This window comes from Scomber japonicus, chromosome 3 (genome assembly GCF_027409825.1).
Source record: "Scomber japonicus isolate fScoJap1 chromosome 3, fScoJap1.pri, whole genome shotgun sequence".
In the NCBI taxonomy this organism is placed as follows: Eukaryota; Metazoa; Chordata; class Actinopteri; order Scombriformes; family Scombridae; genus Scomber; species Scomber japonicus.
This window is the reverse complement of record NC_070580.1, coordinates 31,194,017-31,212,851: the sequence shown is the minus strand read 5'-3', so window position 1 is coordinate 31,212,851 and position 18,835 is coordinate 31,194,017. Positions and strand designations below refer to the sequence as shown.

Below are 18,835 nucleotides of genomic sequence, written 5' to 3'. Positions count from 1 at the left end.
CGGGCCCACAGGGGACGTATGTTTGATAGATGAAGAAAAACCACTTAAAATGTTGCTGATTTGTGACTTAAGAAGCTGCCTGCGTTGGGTTTATTTATGTGCATCAGCTGTTCGATGGTTTACTTTGTATTTGAGACAAAATTCAGGGTCATGTTTGTATTTTAAATTTTGCGAATGACGTCTTTTAGTTTGACCATCTTTAGGAAACACATCCCATAAGCGAAGCTGCATATATGACACAAGCAAAACCTCCTATAGCGTGATGTGAAAGTAGCAGTTTGGAGAAAAGACGAACGTAATGATCCATCTCTGAATCAATGCAGTCTGAGCTTCTCCGAAAATACTCTCAACGACTTCATCTTCAGCAACATCTTTCAAAGCGAATCAGTCGATTCTTGTAAATATTTTATACAACCCTTGAGAGTGTTTTACTTTTCCACTTGACATCATGGTTCGGGCACATGAACTGCAATCTTAGGAGGAATCCGACCAGACCATAGTTGGCATGGCTGGCAAAATAATCATTCAATTCAGATGAAGCTGAGAGAATTGCTCAAAATGTGCTCGTACGTGTTCAGAAACTGAGTCACGATCACAAGTCTTCAATTATAGGTGAATTCATTTGAATGTGCTCATGCTGACTACGTGTGTTTTCCTATTCTGATGATTCAGCGTTAGCAAATAAAGTTGAGTCAGCAAAAACCTACATTTTTATTTGTTTTATGTCAAAATCCACAGAAAATAAGGAAATAAGTGTTTTAACTTTAGTGTATGATCCTTGACATATTTGAAGTATGTTATTTAATGTACTTATCAAATGTCCTAAAATAACTTAGATTTAAAGTTAAAATAATGTTCTGAATTTAGCTTTTTTCTAATTTAACACAAATTTAAAAAACAACAATAGAAATAAAAAGTGACGGACGAGCAGGTTCAAAGGTTTAAGAAAATATAAAGTACATGCAAAGTGTCTGAATGACATCCAGGTAAAACAATCAGGTGTTTGATGGATGATTGTTGCCACGGTTACCACATTATCACTCTTTTGTCTTCCCAGGTTGCCTTGGCGACACCCAGTTCTGCTTCCGCTTTCGTCAGGGCTCCAACAGGAAGTCATCGCTCGGCTGCTTCCTGGAAACCACTGACCGGGACGCACCGCCCTGTCTGAAGGTCGGGAGACACACACACACACACACACACACACACACACACACACACACACACACACACACACACACACACACACACACACACACACACAGCAGTACATATCTACATATATAAATATACAGCAATGCATTTATCTGAATTGCCAGTTTAAGTGATATTAAACTTGATTGTGTGTGTGTGTGTGTGTGTGTTTTTGCAGAGGGAACAGGGCCATTACTACGGTTACGTGTATTTCCGTCAGGTGCGAGACAAATCTCTGAAGAGAGGATATTTCCAGAAGGTCAGTGCCGGCCTCAGGGTCACTGCAGGTCATCTGAAATGAATCTTGTTGATCCAGTTTATTTAGTTAATTATCTTATTATTTATTTATCTATTTAGTTAATTATCTTATTATTTATTTATCTATTTAGTTAATTATCTGTACTATATCGGCTCAATTGGTGAGTATAATGTACATTTCCACAGCACTAATTCATCAGTCACTCTGTTCTCACTTACTAATTGGTCCGAAAGGTCACTGTTAAGCTTCCTTTTAATGAAGCAGCTCTTGCAGATTGTTCACTATTAAATTCTCTTTTTTCCCAGCGGACTTTAAAGTGATCCAAAACAAATAAATAGAGGTGTCTGTGAGGAATAATAAAATGTGAATAAAAACAGTATTTCTGTTTTTAAAAAGTAAAAGTGAGAGCAGCAGAGTGATTGTTGTTGTACTGATGGAAGTGGTGGTGCTATAAAAATGTATATTATATTTAATATATCAAGCAGAGAGGTGTTGGAGTTTGTTTTAACTGGGTAACAGATTAAATATGACACAAAGGCTTGTCTCTAAAGGCCTGGTTCTATTAATATTTAACCCCCCTGCCCCCGCCCCTTAATTCAATTTACAGAATTAAACATCAATAGTTTTTAAATGAATTGTTTTGTTATTAAACTTTTTATTTGCTTATTTATATCTCATACATGTACATCTCATCAGGTCTTTTCAATGAAACATATACAGACAGAAAACAGGTTAAAAAAAAAGAAAGAAAGGATAAAAAAATAAAATAAAATAAAAAAAATAATAAAGAAGACAATCACATCATTACAAAAGCACCTACACTCTCGATCACAGCACTCCTGAGCAGGTTAAATGAATTGTTTAAGTCACTTATTTAGTAAAGTATCAAACATTCTCAGGTTCCAGCTTCTCCGATGTGAGGATTTCCTACTTTTCTCTGTTGTATTTTATTCTAAATTAAATATTTTTGAGTTTTGGGACTGATAGTCACACATAACAAGCTCTGGGAAATTATTTTCATTTAATTTTCTGGCATCTTAAACACTGAATGATTTATCTGTCAACTGTAGAAATGATGGAGAGATTAATGAACATAATTAGTTGCAGCCCCAGTGGCCCCCAGTATGTCTCACTGTGTATTGATGGTGATGAACATGTATAAAACTCTCTGTGTGTGTTTTATCTCCTCTAACAGTCTCTGGTCCTGATCAGTAAGCTGCCCTATGTGACCTTCTTCCACTCTCTGCTGAAGATCATGGCTCCAGAGTACTTTGAGAAACAGGAGCCGTGTTTGGAGGCCGGTAAGTCTTCATATCACACCTACCCGTCTCTCTGTAGCTGCACAAATGATTAACCTTCCTGTCGTCCTCCCGGGTCAAATTGACCCCCCGTCTGTTTTGACTTCCTCCCTCCTTCTTTCCTTCTTTCCGTCCTTCCTTCCTTCCCTCCTTCCTTCCTTCCTTCCTTCCCTCCTCCCTCCCTCTGTCTCTCTTTCTTTCCTCCCCCATCTTCCTCCCTTCTTTCCTCTGTCCTTCTTTCCTTCCTTCCTCTCTTCCTTTTTTCCTTTCTCCCTCCCTTCCTTCCTTCTTTCTTCCATCCTTCTTTCCTACCTTCTTCCTCCCTTCTTTCCTTCCTTCCTTCCTTCCTCCTTCCCTCCCTTCCTTCCATCCTTCCTTCCATCCTTCCTTCTATCCTTCCTCCCTTCCTTCCTTCCTTGACTCGAGGACAACAGGAGGGTTAAAAATGGCTGATTTTATAATTAAACCTCCATAAAAAGAAACTGTGAGTGTTACATATCAGCTCAAACTGCAGCCATACAGGAGTCAGATCATGATGTAGAACAGTTTTCTTCTTCTAATCACCTTTTATGATTCTGTGATCTCGATCCATCAGCTTCTCATAATCAGGCCTTTGTGCTATAAAGTGTTGTGACCTCTGAACACTACACTGCAAAAACTTAAATATAACTAATATTAAATATCTTAAATCAAGGCAAAATATGCTTGTTCTTTGTCTGTCAAGATATTTCTTATTACCAGGCCGTTTCACTTGCTTTAATTATCTTAATAAGGTATTATAAAGTTCTAGCTTATAATGAGAATAACCATAACTCTCTAGGTGTTATATCACTGACAACTGCTTTGTCAAAGTCAGAATCTCTTATTTCAAGCATCTTATCCTTTTAATCTCTTAACATATTAATAGTAATTAATAGGCCAGATAAACACTAGTTTTGTGGGGGGCATTGTGGGTTTTTTGAGGCTAGATTATATAGTCAAATTTTTCCTGTTCTGTTGGCAGATAATTTAACTTATTTTGAGTAATATACCTCTCATTTCATTACTTTATTTTCTTGTTTTTTTAAGCCGAGTTTTTGCAGTGTAAGAGGAGACTTTGTGTCCTTAGGGAAGTTCAAGGTCGTTACAATCCGGCTCGCTAGGGGAAAGGGAAGCAACATAAAACCAGATCTAATGGGTTAAAAAAAAATGATGATAATATACAACAGAGGAAGACAATTACCAAAAGGAAAAGAGTCGAAGGGCAAAAAAAACCCCAAATATAACCAATAGAGAACTCCTAATCTGGAGCAAAGGAAAGGAAACAATGAAAATAAACCACACACACACACACACACACACAGACACACACACACACACACACACACACACACATGCAGGGCTGTAACAAAGGTCAAGGTTCTTGTTTTGTCTCAAAGAAGTCAAACAAAAGCAAATTTCTCAATCTTAATATTTTACATATTGTGGTTTGAACAGCTTGTGTCCATGATAATATTCAATGTTCTCCATCTCCTCTATTTCCTCTCATTGTTTCCTCCCTTTTTTTTTTTTTTTTTTTTTAAAGCTGAAAGGTCTTTTTATAAACGACTCGCTGTCAGCAGAGCCGTGTCTGATCACAGGCTGAATGTTTTAATCTATGTCAATAAAATGGACTTTGATTCGGATTACTTTCTCTGTATTTAACCAACAGCTTGTAATGACATAGACCGGTGGCCGACGCCCCATCCTGGAAGAATCCTCACTCTGCCTATTATGGGCGTGGTTATAAAGGTACACACTGACACACACACACACACACTCAAACTCAATAGGTGGAGACGAGTAGGCGGTTCATTTTGACCTGTAACAGCCGATAAAGCGCAGGTGCAGCTGGGCCTCATTTACAGCTGGTATTAAAATCTGAGCAGTGAAGACACGTGGGAGTAGAGGCGCTGCTGGGTCCTTATTGTAATCACATACAGACACATTACTCTTTGGATACTTCAGGTCCTGTAAAAGGCTCAATGCATGGGTAGAATATGGTGTCAGTCAAAAAATATAAAATACAAGTCTACAAGTCCAAAAAAGCTCCAAGGCATACTGTAGGGCAGGCGTGTCAAACTCATGTTCATTCAAGGGCCACATACAGCTCAATTTGATCGGAAGGAAGGAAGGAAGGAAGGAAAAGAAGAAGGAGAAGAAAGAGAATACGGGAAGGACAGATGGAAGGAAGAGAAGATAAGACAAGAAGGAAGGAAGGAAGGGAAGACAAGAAGGAAGGAAAAGAAAGAAGGAAGGAAGGAAGGAAGGGAAGATAGATGGAAGGAAGGAAGGAAGGGAGCAAGGACAGATGGAAGGAAGGAAGGAAGGGAGCAGGGACAGATGGAAGGAAGCAAGGACAGATGGAAGGAAGAGAAGACAAGACAAGAAGGAAGGATGTAAGGAAGGAAGGAAGGGAGCAAGGACAGATGGAAGGAAAGAAGGAAGGAAAAGAACACAGGCAGGAAGGAAAAGAGGAAAAAGGAAACTTGGCCGGATTGGACCTCTCGGGGGACTGGTTCTGGCCCACGGGCCGCATGTTTGACACCCCTGCTGTAGGGTTTGTGTAAAAATAACAACCACAAATAACAACAACAAAAAACCTTTATTTTTACACTGATGAAGAACTACTACTGTATAAAACTCTTTATGCCTTTTTTTGTGGAAGATGGAGTCATGAAAAATATAATAAATGGCCTCAAGTTATATCACCTGCATGGCTGAGTTGTATTGTGAGTAATTAAGACACTGTGTTTAGTCCATCGTGAGTCAGACACTGTTATAGAAGTGTAATACTGAGTCAGTGGAGGACTCTTAATATTCAGAAAGTGTAGACGGAAATTTAAGAAGTGGCGTCTCGCTCGGTGTTAAATTGGTTTGTGATGATGAGTGTTTGATCTGTGTGCTGCTGCAGGTCCGCATTCCTACCTGCTACGACAAACCAGGAACTTCACAACTAGTCCAGTCTGCCCAGGTGATTACACACACACACACACACACACACACACACACACACACACACACACACACACACACACACACACTCTTATAATTAGAAAGACCCTAATTGATATGATGTGTTCCCTAGCACCTAACTCTAACCTAAACAGCTCTAGTAGCCGAATGTAAGGCTTGAAGTAAGTCCTCACTTTTGGTTTTTGAAAAATGGAGTCTGACAAAGATTAACCCTTACATACTGTTCAGAGTCAAATTTAACCCATTTCTATATTTGAGAGCTGTAAAAACCATCTTATACACATTTCTTTTAGGGGGACTTTTCCTCATGTCGCCCTGAATATACAAAAAAATGCATCATATGTTTTATTTTAGTGCAGCTGATACACATTTTTGTACACACACATACACCCAAATATATAATTGTCTTGCAAGCTGTTGTTTTTTACTTCTTTTTTTCATCAATTTATGTAGTGTAGTAATTTCTGACTCAAGTTTGTGAATGTACGTTAAACATTGAGCCAACAGAGAGTGTTTGTTTTTCAGAGTGACAGTCTGGTGTCCATCGTGCTCCCAACCATCCATGAAGTCGACCTCTTCAGGTGAGACCTGCAGGAATATATGTATACATAAATATATAGTATATATCAATGTTACTGTATGTCGCCACCTGCTGGTCAGTGGTGGTACTGTAGCAGATCTCCACTGGGAGTTAGTTTTTTCCCTCTAATGGTAAAGTTTTAACTTCTGACACCTGGTGAAAAAAAAGTCTTCTCTAAAATGTTAAAAATAGTTTTTATGGGACAAAATGAAGAATGAGCTTTCATTAAAAGCTTTAAAGACTCAGCTTTGAGAACCCAAACACCTGTCTAATACTGGGTGTGGGGGAGTGGGCGGGGGGGGGGGGGGGTTCTGTATAGAGCCATTTTTCTCAGAAACCAATTATACCAACCACTCTCAGTGATTGGCCAGCTGTGCGGAGGTGAGAAAGGAGCCAGAGGGCAACACTGTGAACGCACTCCACGAGACCCTGTCTGGAAATATTCACCATTATCTCCGTATTTAACCGACTTCACGCCTCCCTCCTCTGCTGCAAACAGCTATAAACACATTTGATTTGAGGCAGTCGGACACTCTGCCATTTAAACTCGTTCTTACTGAGCGTAAACAAACCTCAGCTTTTATTCTCAGAACTCAGCCACAGGGTCAGCGTGACCGGCATGAATAGTCATAGTAATGATATAAAAAGGCTTTTCATTCAGGTCAAAGAAAAATAATAACCACCTCCTGTTCACATTCAGGTTCATTTGTTAATTTTGCCCTTTATCACAGACATAATCATAAATAAAACAACATAAATCAGATTAAAAACCAGAGCTGAATAAAGAACAGTAACAGAGCTGTTTAAGCTTGTCAGGAGTATCTGACTCCACCAGCCCAGATCTCTAAAAGCATGAAGGAAACAAAACAAGGAAACATAAAAACATCACCTGCTCAGAGGAATCACATACTGATGAATGACAAAATGCTGACAGCCTCGCCCTGTAATGAAAAAATATTTGTTCAGTTGGTTTAATTTTTGCTGCCGAGCTTCTTTTTTATTTTTTATAAAGTGAACAAATCAGGATCTTTGCATGTTTTAGTCAATCAAATCCTGAATTCTTTACATTACAGCCAAACATTTTCCAAAGCGTACACTAGTGTTTTTCTATATTGAACAAAATCAGCCTGTAAAGACCTGAGTCGTCATTGACATTATCAAAATTTGATATAGAATACGCATTGTTTACTTTTTCTCTTTTCTGAAAACAATGACTTAAAGGGACTCTGATTTCATTCACTCACTAAATCACCTATATACTCAAACAAAAGTTATGAAACTGTACAATAAAAGTCTGAAGTGTCACTATAATAGGAATTTATTCACCATGTTCAGATGTGTGACGTTTGTTCTCAAGTTATTAATTCATTTATTCTCTCTCTCTCTCTCTCTTCTCTCTCTCTCTCTCTCTCTCTCTCTCTCTCTCTCTCTCTCTCTCTCTCTCTCCCCCCCCTCTCTCTCCCTCCCCCCCAGGTGTTTTTACCCGGTCTTCTTCCACATCCAGATGCTGTGGGAGTTGGTGTTGCTGGGGGAGGCGCTCGTCGTCATGGCGCCATCGCCAGCGGAGTCATCAGACACTGTGCTGGCGCTGGTCAGGTGAGACAGACAGGCTTATGACAAGTTTAGAGCTTAAATGATTAGTCGAGGTATTGTTTTATCATACTGCTAAAAAAAACAACTTTTATGCAACGATTTCAGTCATCAATAAATAATTTTAATAATTAAAAAAAAAAGCCAATTATGGTTTGTTGCCAGCTTCATTGATCCTCTTCTCTCTTTTATATCACTGTAAACCGAATGTTTGGGGTTTTGTGCTGTTGGTTTGAGAAATAAGCTCTGGGAACTGTGAACCTTTTTCATTAATCAATAAAATATTCAATATAAAATTGATTGTTGAAAGAAATGTCACATGCAGAATGAGGCAGGTTATCATTAATGGTAACTCTGTAGTTGTATTTCATAACTTGGAAGTAAAATTTGGATCAAATTAATCCCTAGTCCATATTGGATTTGCACCCTTGTTATTTATAAGACTTTAAACAACTAGAATTACATTTTCTATATTCATAGTTTCAGGTGGTTATGAATACAGTAACATATTACATTTTTGGAAGTTTTGACTGAGCTCTTTTACTGTGTTGTGTCTCTGGAAGGAATTAAACCAGTCTTATTAATCAATCAGTTTTCTAAAACATTAAATTGGCTTATTTCTTTTCTCTAAATGATAAGATGTTGATGTAGCTCACAGGACCTGGGTGTTCATTTTCATCAGATGAATAAATTAAAATCTGATTTGCAAAATGTACTTTACGCTGTGGTTGCTTTTTAAATTCAGATTGAGGCAACAAAAGAAAACAGATTCACAGATATACAGATCTCTTTTAAAGTAGTCTCTCTCTCTCTCTCTCTCCTCTCTCTCTCTCTCTCTCTCTCTCTCTCTCTCTCTCCTCTCTCTCTCTCTCTCTCTCTCTCTCTCTCTCTCTCTCTCTCTCTCTCTCTCTCTCTCTCTCTCTCTCTCTCTCTCTCTCTCTCTCTCTCTCTCTCTCTCCCCCTCCCTCCCTCCCTCCCTCCCTCCCCCCCCTCTCCCCCTCCCTCTCTCTACAGCTGCATCTCTCCTCTGCGTTACTGCAGCGACTTCCGGCCGTACTTCACCATCCACGACAGCGAGTTTAAGGAGTACACCACCAGGACGCAGGCACCGTGAGTAAACATGAAACAACAACGACACTGACTGCCCCTCTTTCTTTCTGCCCCGTCATAACAGATTACAGTGTGAACGTGTGAGATGATGTGAAAATAAAAAAGCAAAAAATGGAACATTATCTGCTTTATATTTATTGGCAGGGCATTTAAAATACAGCTTATGATGCCAAAGCAGACACAAAACAGTGATAAATAAAGAATACTGGTTATATAAGAGAAGAACAAGAGCAGCAATAACACAAAAGATGAAACTGTCCTTATATAAATATATGAATAAACACTGGCAGTCGTCCTTGGTTGCACATTCAAACCTCTGCAGATGATCCAGGATGCAGCAGCGGCGGCGGCGGCACAGCTTCATCATGTCACCCTGCTGCTCATTTCCCTCCACTGGCTCCCAGCTGCCGCCCGCATCAAATTCCTGACACTAGCTTATAAAACAGCGACTAAAACAGCTCCCGCCTACCTGAACTCCCGCTGTTACCCAACTCTGCTCGATCCTCTGCAGAGCCCCTTTAAGTCTTTAACACCTCCGTACTTTAGGGGTTGAAAAAAAAAGAAAAGAGTTTTAAGTTGAACTCAAACTTACTTACTTACTTACTTTTATTCTCTCCTGACTGGATCCTTGCTTGTATTGTATCAACTCTGATATTTGTCACTTCGGATTAACCCTCCTGTCGTCCTCCCGGGTCAAATTGACCCCATCCTTCGTTCTTCCCCTCCTTCCATACTTCTTTCCTTACTTCCTTCCTTCCTCCCTTCCTTCCTTCCTTCCTTCCTCCCTTCCTTCCTTCCTTCCTCCCTCCCTTCCTTCCTTCCTCCTTTCCTTCCTTACTCCCTCTTTACTCCTTTCCTTCCTTCCTTCCTTCCTCATTCCTTCCTTCATTTCTCCTGTCTTTCCTTCCTCCTTTCCTTCCTTCCTTCCTTCTTTCCTCACTTCCTTCCTTCCTCCCTCCTTAATCCTTTCCTTCCTTCCTCCCTCTTTACTCCTTTCCTTCCTTCCTTCCTTCCTTCCTCATTCCTTCCTTCATTCCTCCTGTCTTTCCTTCCTCCTTTCCTTCCTTCCTTCCTTCTTTCCTCACTTCCTTCCTTCCTCTTTTCCTTCTTTCCTCACTTCCTCCCTCCCTCCCTCCCTCCCTCCCTCCCTCCCTCCCTCCCTCCCTCCCTCCTTCCCTCCTTCCTTCCTTCCTTTCTTCTTTCCTTCTTTCCTTCCTTCCTTCCTTCCTTCCTTTCTTGAGGACAACAGGGGGGTTAAAAGCATCTGCTAATGTAAGTCATAATACTAATAAAATTGTAATTGAAATTGAAACTGTGTCAGTCTGAGAAAGCTGCTGGAGGACATGAATGAGATTCAGGTGGTCACCAAAGTTTAGTAAAAGACACTCATACAATCAGAAGGAGTCAGTAGCATGTGTAATAAGTCTCATCTTATTGAAACTTATTGTGCTTTAAGTCTTTTTGTTAAGAAGTTGATTCAGTCTTGCTGTTAGTTCCTGAGTGAGGCTGTTTGCAGTGTAACATGCTCTCTGATTGGACTCATAATTGTCTTTTCTTCTTCTGTGGTTTCAAAGTGTCAGACATCGGATGAGAAATGTACAGCTTGTTGTCCGAGTTAGTCTTGAGGCTAGTGCCCATTACTGTTGATTACATGCTGAAAGTTTTATGCTAGCAGTTTAATTTTAAATTGAATTAATAATTGTAGAATAATCTTTCATCTTTCTCTCTCTCTCTTTTTCTGCAGGCCTTCAGTCATTCTGGGAGTGACCAATCCATTCTTTGCTAAAACGCTGCAGCACTGGCCGCACATCATCCGCATTGGAGACATGAAGCAAGCAGGTAGAGAAAAACTGCCGCCAGTCAAGAAGTTTTCAAATATTCCACCAATATTTGTCTTTAATGTTTGGACACCTCAGTCTCGATACTTTTCTGTGTGTTTGGTATATTGTAGAAACCCTTTAGGGAACCCATCTATCCTGTTTAAACATGACACTACCACTATGCACAAAGCTCCATAAAGAAATGTTATTCCCAGTTTGGTGTGGAGGAGCTTGACTAGTCTTCACAGAGCTCTGACCTTAACCCAATTCAGCACATTTGGGATAAACTGGAACAAGCATTATCGTGCAACATCAGCGTTGGACCCGACTAATGCTCTTCTGACTGAATGGGAGCAAATCCCTGCAGCTAGATTCCAAAATAAGATAGAAACCCTGAAACCAGAAGAGTTGAGGCTGTTAATGAATGCCCATGGTTTTAGAAAAACACATTTAAAACATTCATTCAATCATTTTTGATTGTTTGGCCGTGACTGTATCAACCCCTCTCGTCTGTCTGTCTCTCATCTTTTTTCTCTCCGTCCGTCTGTTCCTCTCAGGAGAGATGGCCAAGCAGATGAAAGTCAAGAAACTGAAAAACCTCAAAACTCTGGACTCTAAACCTGGTAAATGTTTCATACTCTGCCTTGCATGTGTTCATTTTTCAGTATTATATATATATATTTTTTTTTAATGTGAAGCACATCACACACTCACATTTATCAGACTATCCACCAGGGGGAGCCATTTAGTCATTGTGAGATCAGAATCACAATGTGAGACTTAATGTGTGTGTGTGTGTGTGTGTGTGTGTGTGTGTGTTGCAGGTGTGTACACTGCATACAAGCCATATCTCAACAAAGATGAGGAAATAATTAAACAGCTTCAGAAGGTAAGCAGGGTCGCTTGTCTTTCACTTGTCTTATTAAACGACTAATTGGAGCCTCACAGTTACAGGAAATGTTTTATTTGGGGGAGTGAAATTAAAGCCCAATACAGCCTAGTTATATATGACACATTCATAACAGGTAGCTAAGGTATAAATTTGGTTTATATGTGTTAAATATTCATGACTTAAGATGGATTTGTTCCTCAGAGTTGAAGAGAAAGTCTCAAATGTAATAAGAGTTTATTGGTGTTAATCTGTTCTGAGCTACTGGAAAATGTACTTAAACTATCAAAGTGATGATTCTACTTGAATGTAATGTCGTTGTGGTTTTTTTTCTCCTCAGGGTGTTCAACAGAAGAGACCCTCTGCGGCCCAAAATGCAATTCTTCGACGCTACTTCCTAGAACTGACACAGAGCTTCATCATTCCTCTGGTAACAACCAAAACAATACATTTCTCAAGATGCTGCTGACTAATATCGACATGATGTCGCCCAGTTTATGTCTGTGTGTCTCCGTGTGTTCGGACATCTATCAGAGTATTTATGTCCACTTAACCCTCCTGTTGTCCTCAGGTCAACGAAAAACTTAAAGAGGAAAAGAGAAAGGAAGGGAGGAAGGAAGAAAGGAAAGGAGGGAGGAAGGAAGGAAGGGAGGGATTAATGAGGAAAAGAGGAAGGAAGTAAGGAGAGAAGGAAGGAAGGAAGGAAAGGAGTAAGGAGGGAGGGAGGGAAGGAGGAAGGAAAGGAGCAAGGAGAGAGGAAGGAAAGGAGTAAGGAGGGAGGGAGGGAGGAAAGAAGGAAGGAAGGGATTAATGAGGAAAAGAGGAAGGAAGTAAGGAGAGAAGGAAGGAAGGAAAGGAGTAAGGAGGGAGGAAGGAAATGAGGAGGGAAGGATGGAAGGAGGAGGGAGCAAAGGAAGAGGGGAGGAGGGGAAAAAGGAAGGAAAAATTAAAGAAAGAGGGAGGAAGGAAGGAAAGAAGGAACAGTCAAAAGAGAGATGGGGTCAATTTGACCCGGGAGGACGACAGGAGGGTTAAATAATCAGAGAAACCCGGTTATTACATGTTTAGAGTCACTGTAGGAAGCTAGTTACTGTAAATGAGTGTTAACGTGCAGCAGATCAGTAACCAGACGTTCCTCTGAGGTGCAGCTTACTGATTTGAACCGCATCAGTGACGGAGGACACCGCTTTCTGACTTCTGTGTCTGTCTGAAAGCAAACAGACATCATTAATTGTGCACATGGCAAAGAAATCTGTGTCCTTCATTAGAAATCTATCTTATTATCATGACAGTTAAGAAATGAGTTTACTGGAGAGACTGCGGACTGTATCCTGTTTACTTAAAGCTGGAGTGGCAGTGAGAGTAAAAACAAGGGGGGGGGGGGCGGAGGGGGGGTGGGGGGGGGGGTTTGCTCGGCTGTGATTGCCTGATATAGGCATGCAGCGTGTTCTCATGTGCACTCTGAATGACCGGCACACAAAGAGCTGGGCTGATAAAAACCAGCTCACCAGGTTTCTTCCCAGTATGTCCGCCCATTTAAGATCTGCTTGAAGTTTCTTCCCGTTAGAAGAGTTTTTTTTCTTGTCACTGTTGCCAAGTGCTTGCTCAATGTGGGAATGTTGGGTCTCTTTTAAGTAGATTAAAGAGTACGGTCTAAACCTACTCTATGTGCAAAGTGCCTTGGGATGACTTCTGTTGTGATTTGATGCTATATAAGTAAAGATTGATTGATTGATTGATTGATTGGTGCAGCTATAAAATGATAGATAAATTGTTAGTATCTTACATCTCCTGCGAAAGGACTCGTTTCACTATCAGAATTTGATCCATTCGGCCGAATAACATTTGGAAAGTCTAAAAAAAGCAACACGATTAACGACAACTACAGCCGGCGCAGGAACGTCACGCTCAGTATAAGATTTTTTAAAAACTCCATATACTGTGAAATACAAAGAGATTTCATTTAGCAGTGATACGCTTGATCAACAACACAAACTGACTCAGAATGAAAAGTTAAATAATATAAACGATTAAATGATCCAAAAAACGAGGCAACATAAGAAGTAACCATGACAACTAATGCCATAATCATGATGTTAACCCTCCTGTTGTCCTCGACGGAAGGGAGGAAGGAAGGAAGGAAGGAAGGAGGAAGGAAGGAAGGAAGGAAGGAAAGAAGGGAGTGAGGAAGGAAGGAAGGAAGGGAGGGAGGGAGTCCGTTCATTTATATGTAAAAGTTCCACACTGCAGGTTTTTTAAGTGTGTGTCTGTGTGTGTGTGTGTGTGTGTGTGTGTGTGTGTGTGTGTGTGTGTGTTACAGGAGCGGTACGTTGCCAGTCTGATGCCTCTCCAGAAGTCCATCAGTCCCTGGAAGAGTCCTCCTCAGCTGAGACCGTTCATCCAGCAGGACTTCATGAAGACGCTGGAGAAGGCCGGACCTCAGCTCACATCCAGACTGAAGGGAGACTGGATAGGACTCTACAGGTATATATACACACACACACACACACACACACACACACACACACACACACACACACACACACACACACACATACATCAATTCATTACTTCATTAACAAGACCTTAGACCAGGGATGTCAAACATGCGGCCCGTGGGCCAGAACCGGCCCACCGAGGTATCCAATGCGGCCCACTTTCCTTCCTGTCTGTTTTCCTTCCTTCCATCTGTCCTTCCTTGCTTCCTTCATTCTTCCCTTTCTTTCTTTTTTCCTTCTTTCCTTCCTTCCATCTTTCCTTCCTGTCTTGTTTTCCTTCCTTCCTCCCTTTCTTTCTTTCTTTTTTCCTTCTTTCCTTCCATCGCTCCTTCCATCTTTTTAATGGTCCGGCCCACCTGTTTGTGGCCCTTGAATGAAAATGAGTTTGACACCCCTGCCATAGACCTTTATTTGAAATATTAGATACAGACAGGGTTCCCGCGAATTAAAATGTCTTGAAATTTAGTTTTTGATATTCAATTTTGTAGGATTTAAGGCATTAAATCTGATTTGAGTAATTATATTTGTTCAGTTTGTTATTTATCATTATTTTCTGATTATTTTACAAAAACCAACCAACCAACTAACTTATTAATTTAAGTAAAAAATAATCAGCAGTTGGAACTATAATGAAACTAATCATTAGTTTCAGTCCTAAATGACTTCAAAATTAGATCCATTTCAACCCACTACAACAGTAAAATCCTGCTTTTGCATGATTATGTCTCAACAATGATATTATTTTTTCCTTAAAGAGGTTTTAAAAAGTTATTAAAAGTCATTAAATGTGTTATTTAAAATGTGCAGATACCCTGGACAGACCTTTTATTACACATTGACCCTGTTTTATGAATATATCGAGCTTAATTTAGTAAGAAGCCTGCCTTACTTTTCTTTTAGTATGAAACACAGAACAAAAAACAGCAAAGTTGAAGTAGTTAGACATTATTTTGTTGTGCTATTGCTGCTAAAACACTAAATACACAGACACAGAAAAGACATATATGACCTTTTACCATCTTTTCAAACATCGGTCATCCCAAAAACTTAGATCATCTGCCTTATTTGGACACGAGCCGAGATGAGCAGAGAGCAACGGGCCTCTTAATGTAATCAAACAGCACATTCCACAATACACACACAGTCACAGTTTAAAAGACAAAAGCAGTAATCTTACTTCACAATCATGTATTAAAATGATAAACCAATCATTTTAATCCTTTACTTTTTACAACCCTGGACATCATGTGTGTGTTTTCTTTTTCTCTGCGTCTGAAGGAATTTCCTCAAGTCTCCCAACTTTGACGGCTGGTTCCGCAACAGGAGGAGAGAGATGACCCAGAAACTGGAGGCTCTGCACCTGGAGGCTTTGTGTGAGGAGGTGAGGAAGAGGAGGAGGAGGAGGAGGAAGAGGAGAGAAGGGTTTAGTGTGAAGATCAGGCAGGGTCAAAGAGAGTGCAGCTCACAAAACCTGTACCAACTGATATTATGGTATACTGGTATTATGAGTGGTGTAGTTAAAGTATTACAGTAAAAGTACTGCAGTATTATGAGTGACTGTTGTAGCTGCTGGAGGTGAAGCTAGTTTACACTACTTTATATACAGTTAGCTAGTTTAGTCCAGTGGTTCCCAACCTAGGGGTGGGGGCCCTCCAAAGGGTCAGCAGATAAATGTGAGGGGTCGTGAGATGATTAATGGGAGAGGAAAGAGAGAAAAAAAACATCCTGATACACAAATGTGTTTTCAGTTTTTTGGACTTTTTCTATGGCTCTGATTTTGCTGAACTATTGGATCATTTGAACATTAACTGAAATGAAAGCATGTGAGAAGTTTAGAGGGAAAAATCACTATGTGGTGGAGCTGTTAACAACTCATAGACATCTGAAATGTGAGCCTGACTACACACTGCTTTACTGGTTTCATCTTTAACAATGTGTTGTATTTTAAAAGCTTGTTACATTATCCATTGTGTCAAACCTTCATCTGAAAAGTAACTAAAGCTGTCAAATAAATGTAGTGGAGTAGAAAGAACAATATGTCGTGGAGTGTAAGCATAAAGTAGCATCAAGGAGCATGGAAGTACTGAAAGTATAAGTACCTCAACCAGAGTCAGATTTAACTTTACTAAACCGTTCAGGTTTGAAAAACATTGTAAGACTCAGTCGTCCTTTCTCTCCATGTGTCTGTCCCCCTCGTCCCGTCGGTCTGTAGGATCTGCAGCAGAGGATCCAGCAGCACACGGAGGTCGAGTCAGTTGATCTGGTTCTGAAGTTAAAAGATAAACTGGTCAGTACGAACTCTTTTAGATCCTACGACTGTATAATAATGTGTTTCTGTTTATACTGTTAATGAGAGAGAGGGAATCATGGGAGACCCTCGGCAGTCTAAGCTTTTAAGCCTACTCTTAACCCTCCTGTTGTCCTCGAGTGAAGGAAGGAAGGAAGGAAGGAAGGAAAGGAAGGAGGAAGGAATGAAGGAAGGAAGAAAAGGACAAAGGAGGGAGGAAGGAAGGAAAGAACAAAGGAAGGGGGGGGGAGGAAAGTCCAAAGGAAGGAAGAAGGAAAGGAGGGAGGGAAAGAGGGAAGGAAGAAAGGAAGGAAGGAAAGGACAAAGGAGGGAGGAAGGAAAGGAGGAAGGAAGGAAAGGACAAAGGAGGGAGGGAGGAAGGAGGAAGGAAGGAAGGAAGGAAAGGACAAAGGAAGGAGGGAGGAAGGAAGAAGGAAAAGAGGAAGGAAGGAAGGAACGAACAAACAGTCAAAACAGATGGGGTCAATTTGACCCGGGAGGACGACACAAAGGTTAAATGTAGGGAGGGTGTCTGCCCCCCTACATTAGCAGATTAATCGTTAGTTGCAGTCCTGAAGTGACGACTGCTAAATGCTCTCGGTGTTGTCTGCTGCAGACTCAGGCGGAGAAGGAGCAGCTCCCCGTGCGTCCAGGGACCCTGGCCAAACTGAAAGCCCACATCGAGGCCGTCATCCTGGCCTTACCGGAGGACTTACAGGGAATCCTCCACAAACCCTCCACACCCTGAACTGGAACCTGATCAGTCCCTGAAACCCTGAAACCCCAGATGGAGCTTGTTTAAAAGTTTTGGGGGGCGGGGAGGGGTCCTGAGTGGATGAACCCCCCCCCCCCCCCTCCCCGTTTACTCAGACTGGGTCCCATGATGAGTTTAAGGGTCGTAATCCGGTCTAACATGGAAAGCACACGGCACATTTTTTTTCGTTCTCTCAAAATATACATCGAACTTCTGTTATATTTACTTTTCTTCTAAACTGCTGCTGAGGCGGATCAGTGGGATTAAGATCAAACGCGTCGCTCAGGTCTACGTGGTCACGATGTGGTATCGGATCGACCAGGCTGGAGCTACCTGACATGAACTCCTCCGAGGGGTTTTTTTTTTTTTTTTTAGGATGTTTTGTTTTTTTTTGTGTTTCATCACGGAGACTCAAACAAGTACCGAGAGGAGCAGTTGATACATTTCTAATTCATCAGAACTTTGCTCTCTTTTAGTACTCAGCACATTATGAAAGGTTCATCTGAGCCTTCGGTGGCTTTGTCATCAAGATGGAAGTAAGAACAGGAAGATGACCCCCCTCCCCCTCCCCACCCCCATCCCAGCTGACCTTTGACCCCTGGCATTTTTACCTCTTGACGTTTTTTAATTTTTACTTTTTTAACATGACGATGGACTTCTGCAGTCAGGCTGAGCTGACTCCAGAGTTTTTCATCCATTTTTAAAAAGATGTTTTTAATAGAAGTGCACTTCTTCATCGCTAACTGGACCAGTGTGCCCTTCTCACACACACACACACACACACACACACACACACACACACACACACACACACACACACACTTTTATGCAAACACACTGAAATGAGCAGAGCCAAGCAGTGCTTTATAATTCAACTTTACAACTTTACTAAAATGTTCACTAAACTCCACACAGAGAGCATTAAGCACCAGCGACCCTGTAGTAATAACTGTCGATGCAGTAAACGGCTCTCAGCTCGTGTGTGTTCAGACGTCGGCACATCATTGTAACCATGTCACATGATCTCTCTGTCGCCAATCATAACAGTCTGAGGTAATATATTCAAAAACTGTGCTGAAATGTTGAGACATCATCTTGGCGTTGGCGTTGGCGTTGGGGGTTGTTATAATATATTTGTATTTTTCTGACGACTGAATCCAAAACTTGACTTGTCACTGTTGTTGTGTGAAAATGGGTCGAATGCTTGATTTGGTGTTTTTCATTTTAAACTGACTGAGATCCTGAGCTCCTCCAGAAGTCACCAGGAAACAGAAAATATATCAAATGAGAAAGTTAGAGATGTTAATAATACTCTTGGTGAGTCAAAATGAAGAGATACTGAGTCAAAGTTATTAAGTTTGACATATTACATTTATAATAAGTCAGATTAAAGACATTTTGACTTTATATTTAATCATTTGAACTCACCATTATTATATTTTCATTTCTATTTCTAACGAATCTGTTCTTTTTTTCTTTTCCTGGCACAAATTTTGACTTTTATGGTTAAATGTGTGATAAACTTGAGCTCAAAGCAATACTGCCTTCCTTCCTTTTAACACAGT

General features: G+C 40.6%; 1 protein-coding gene across 1 annotated transcript; it reads left to right on the top strand.

The window, feature by feature from the left end:
* The first annotated feature begins 1,353 nt into the window (after positions 1-1,353).
* Positions 1,354-17,441, top strand: dennd6aa (DENN/MADD domain containing 6Aa). Its single transcript, XM_053315444.1, has 15 exons — positions 1,354-1,450; positions 2,646-2,751; positions 4,439-4,518; positions 5,681-5,740; positions 6,268-6,323; positions 7,796-7,918; positions 8,927-9,022; positions 10,767-10,861; positions 11,400-11,465; positions 11,667-11,731; positions 12,072-12,161; positions 14,052-14,215; positions 15,508-15,610; positions 16,442-16,516; positions 17,133-17,441. Exons 2-15 carry the CDS (start codon positions 2,706-2,708, stop codon positions 17,262-17,264), a joined length of 1,251 nt encoding a protein of 416 aa, XP_053171419.1. The 5' UTR covers positions 1,354-1,450; positions 2,646-2,705; the 3' UTR covers positions 17,265-17,441.
* The last annotated feature ends 1,394 nt before the right edge of the window (positions 17,442-18,835 follow it).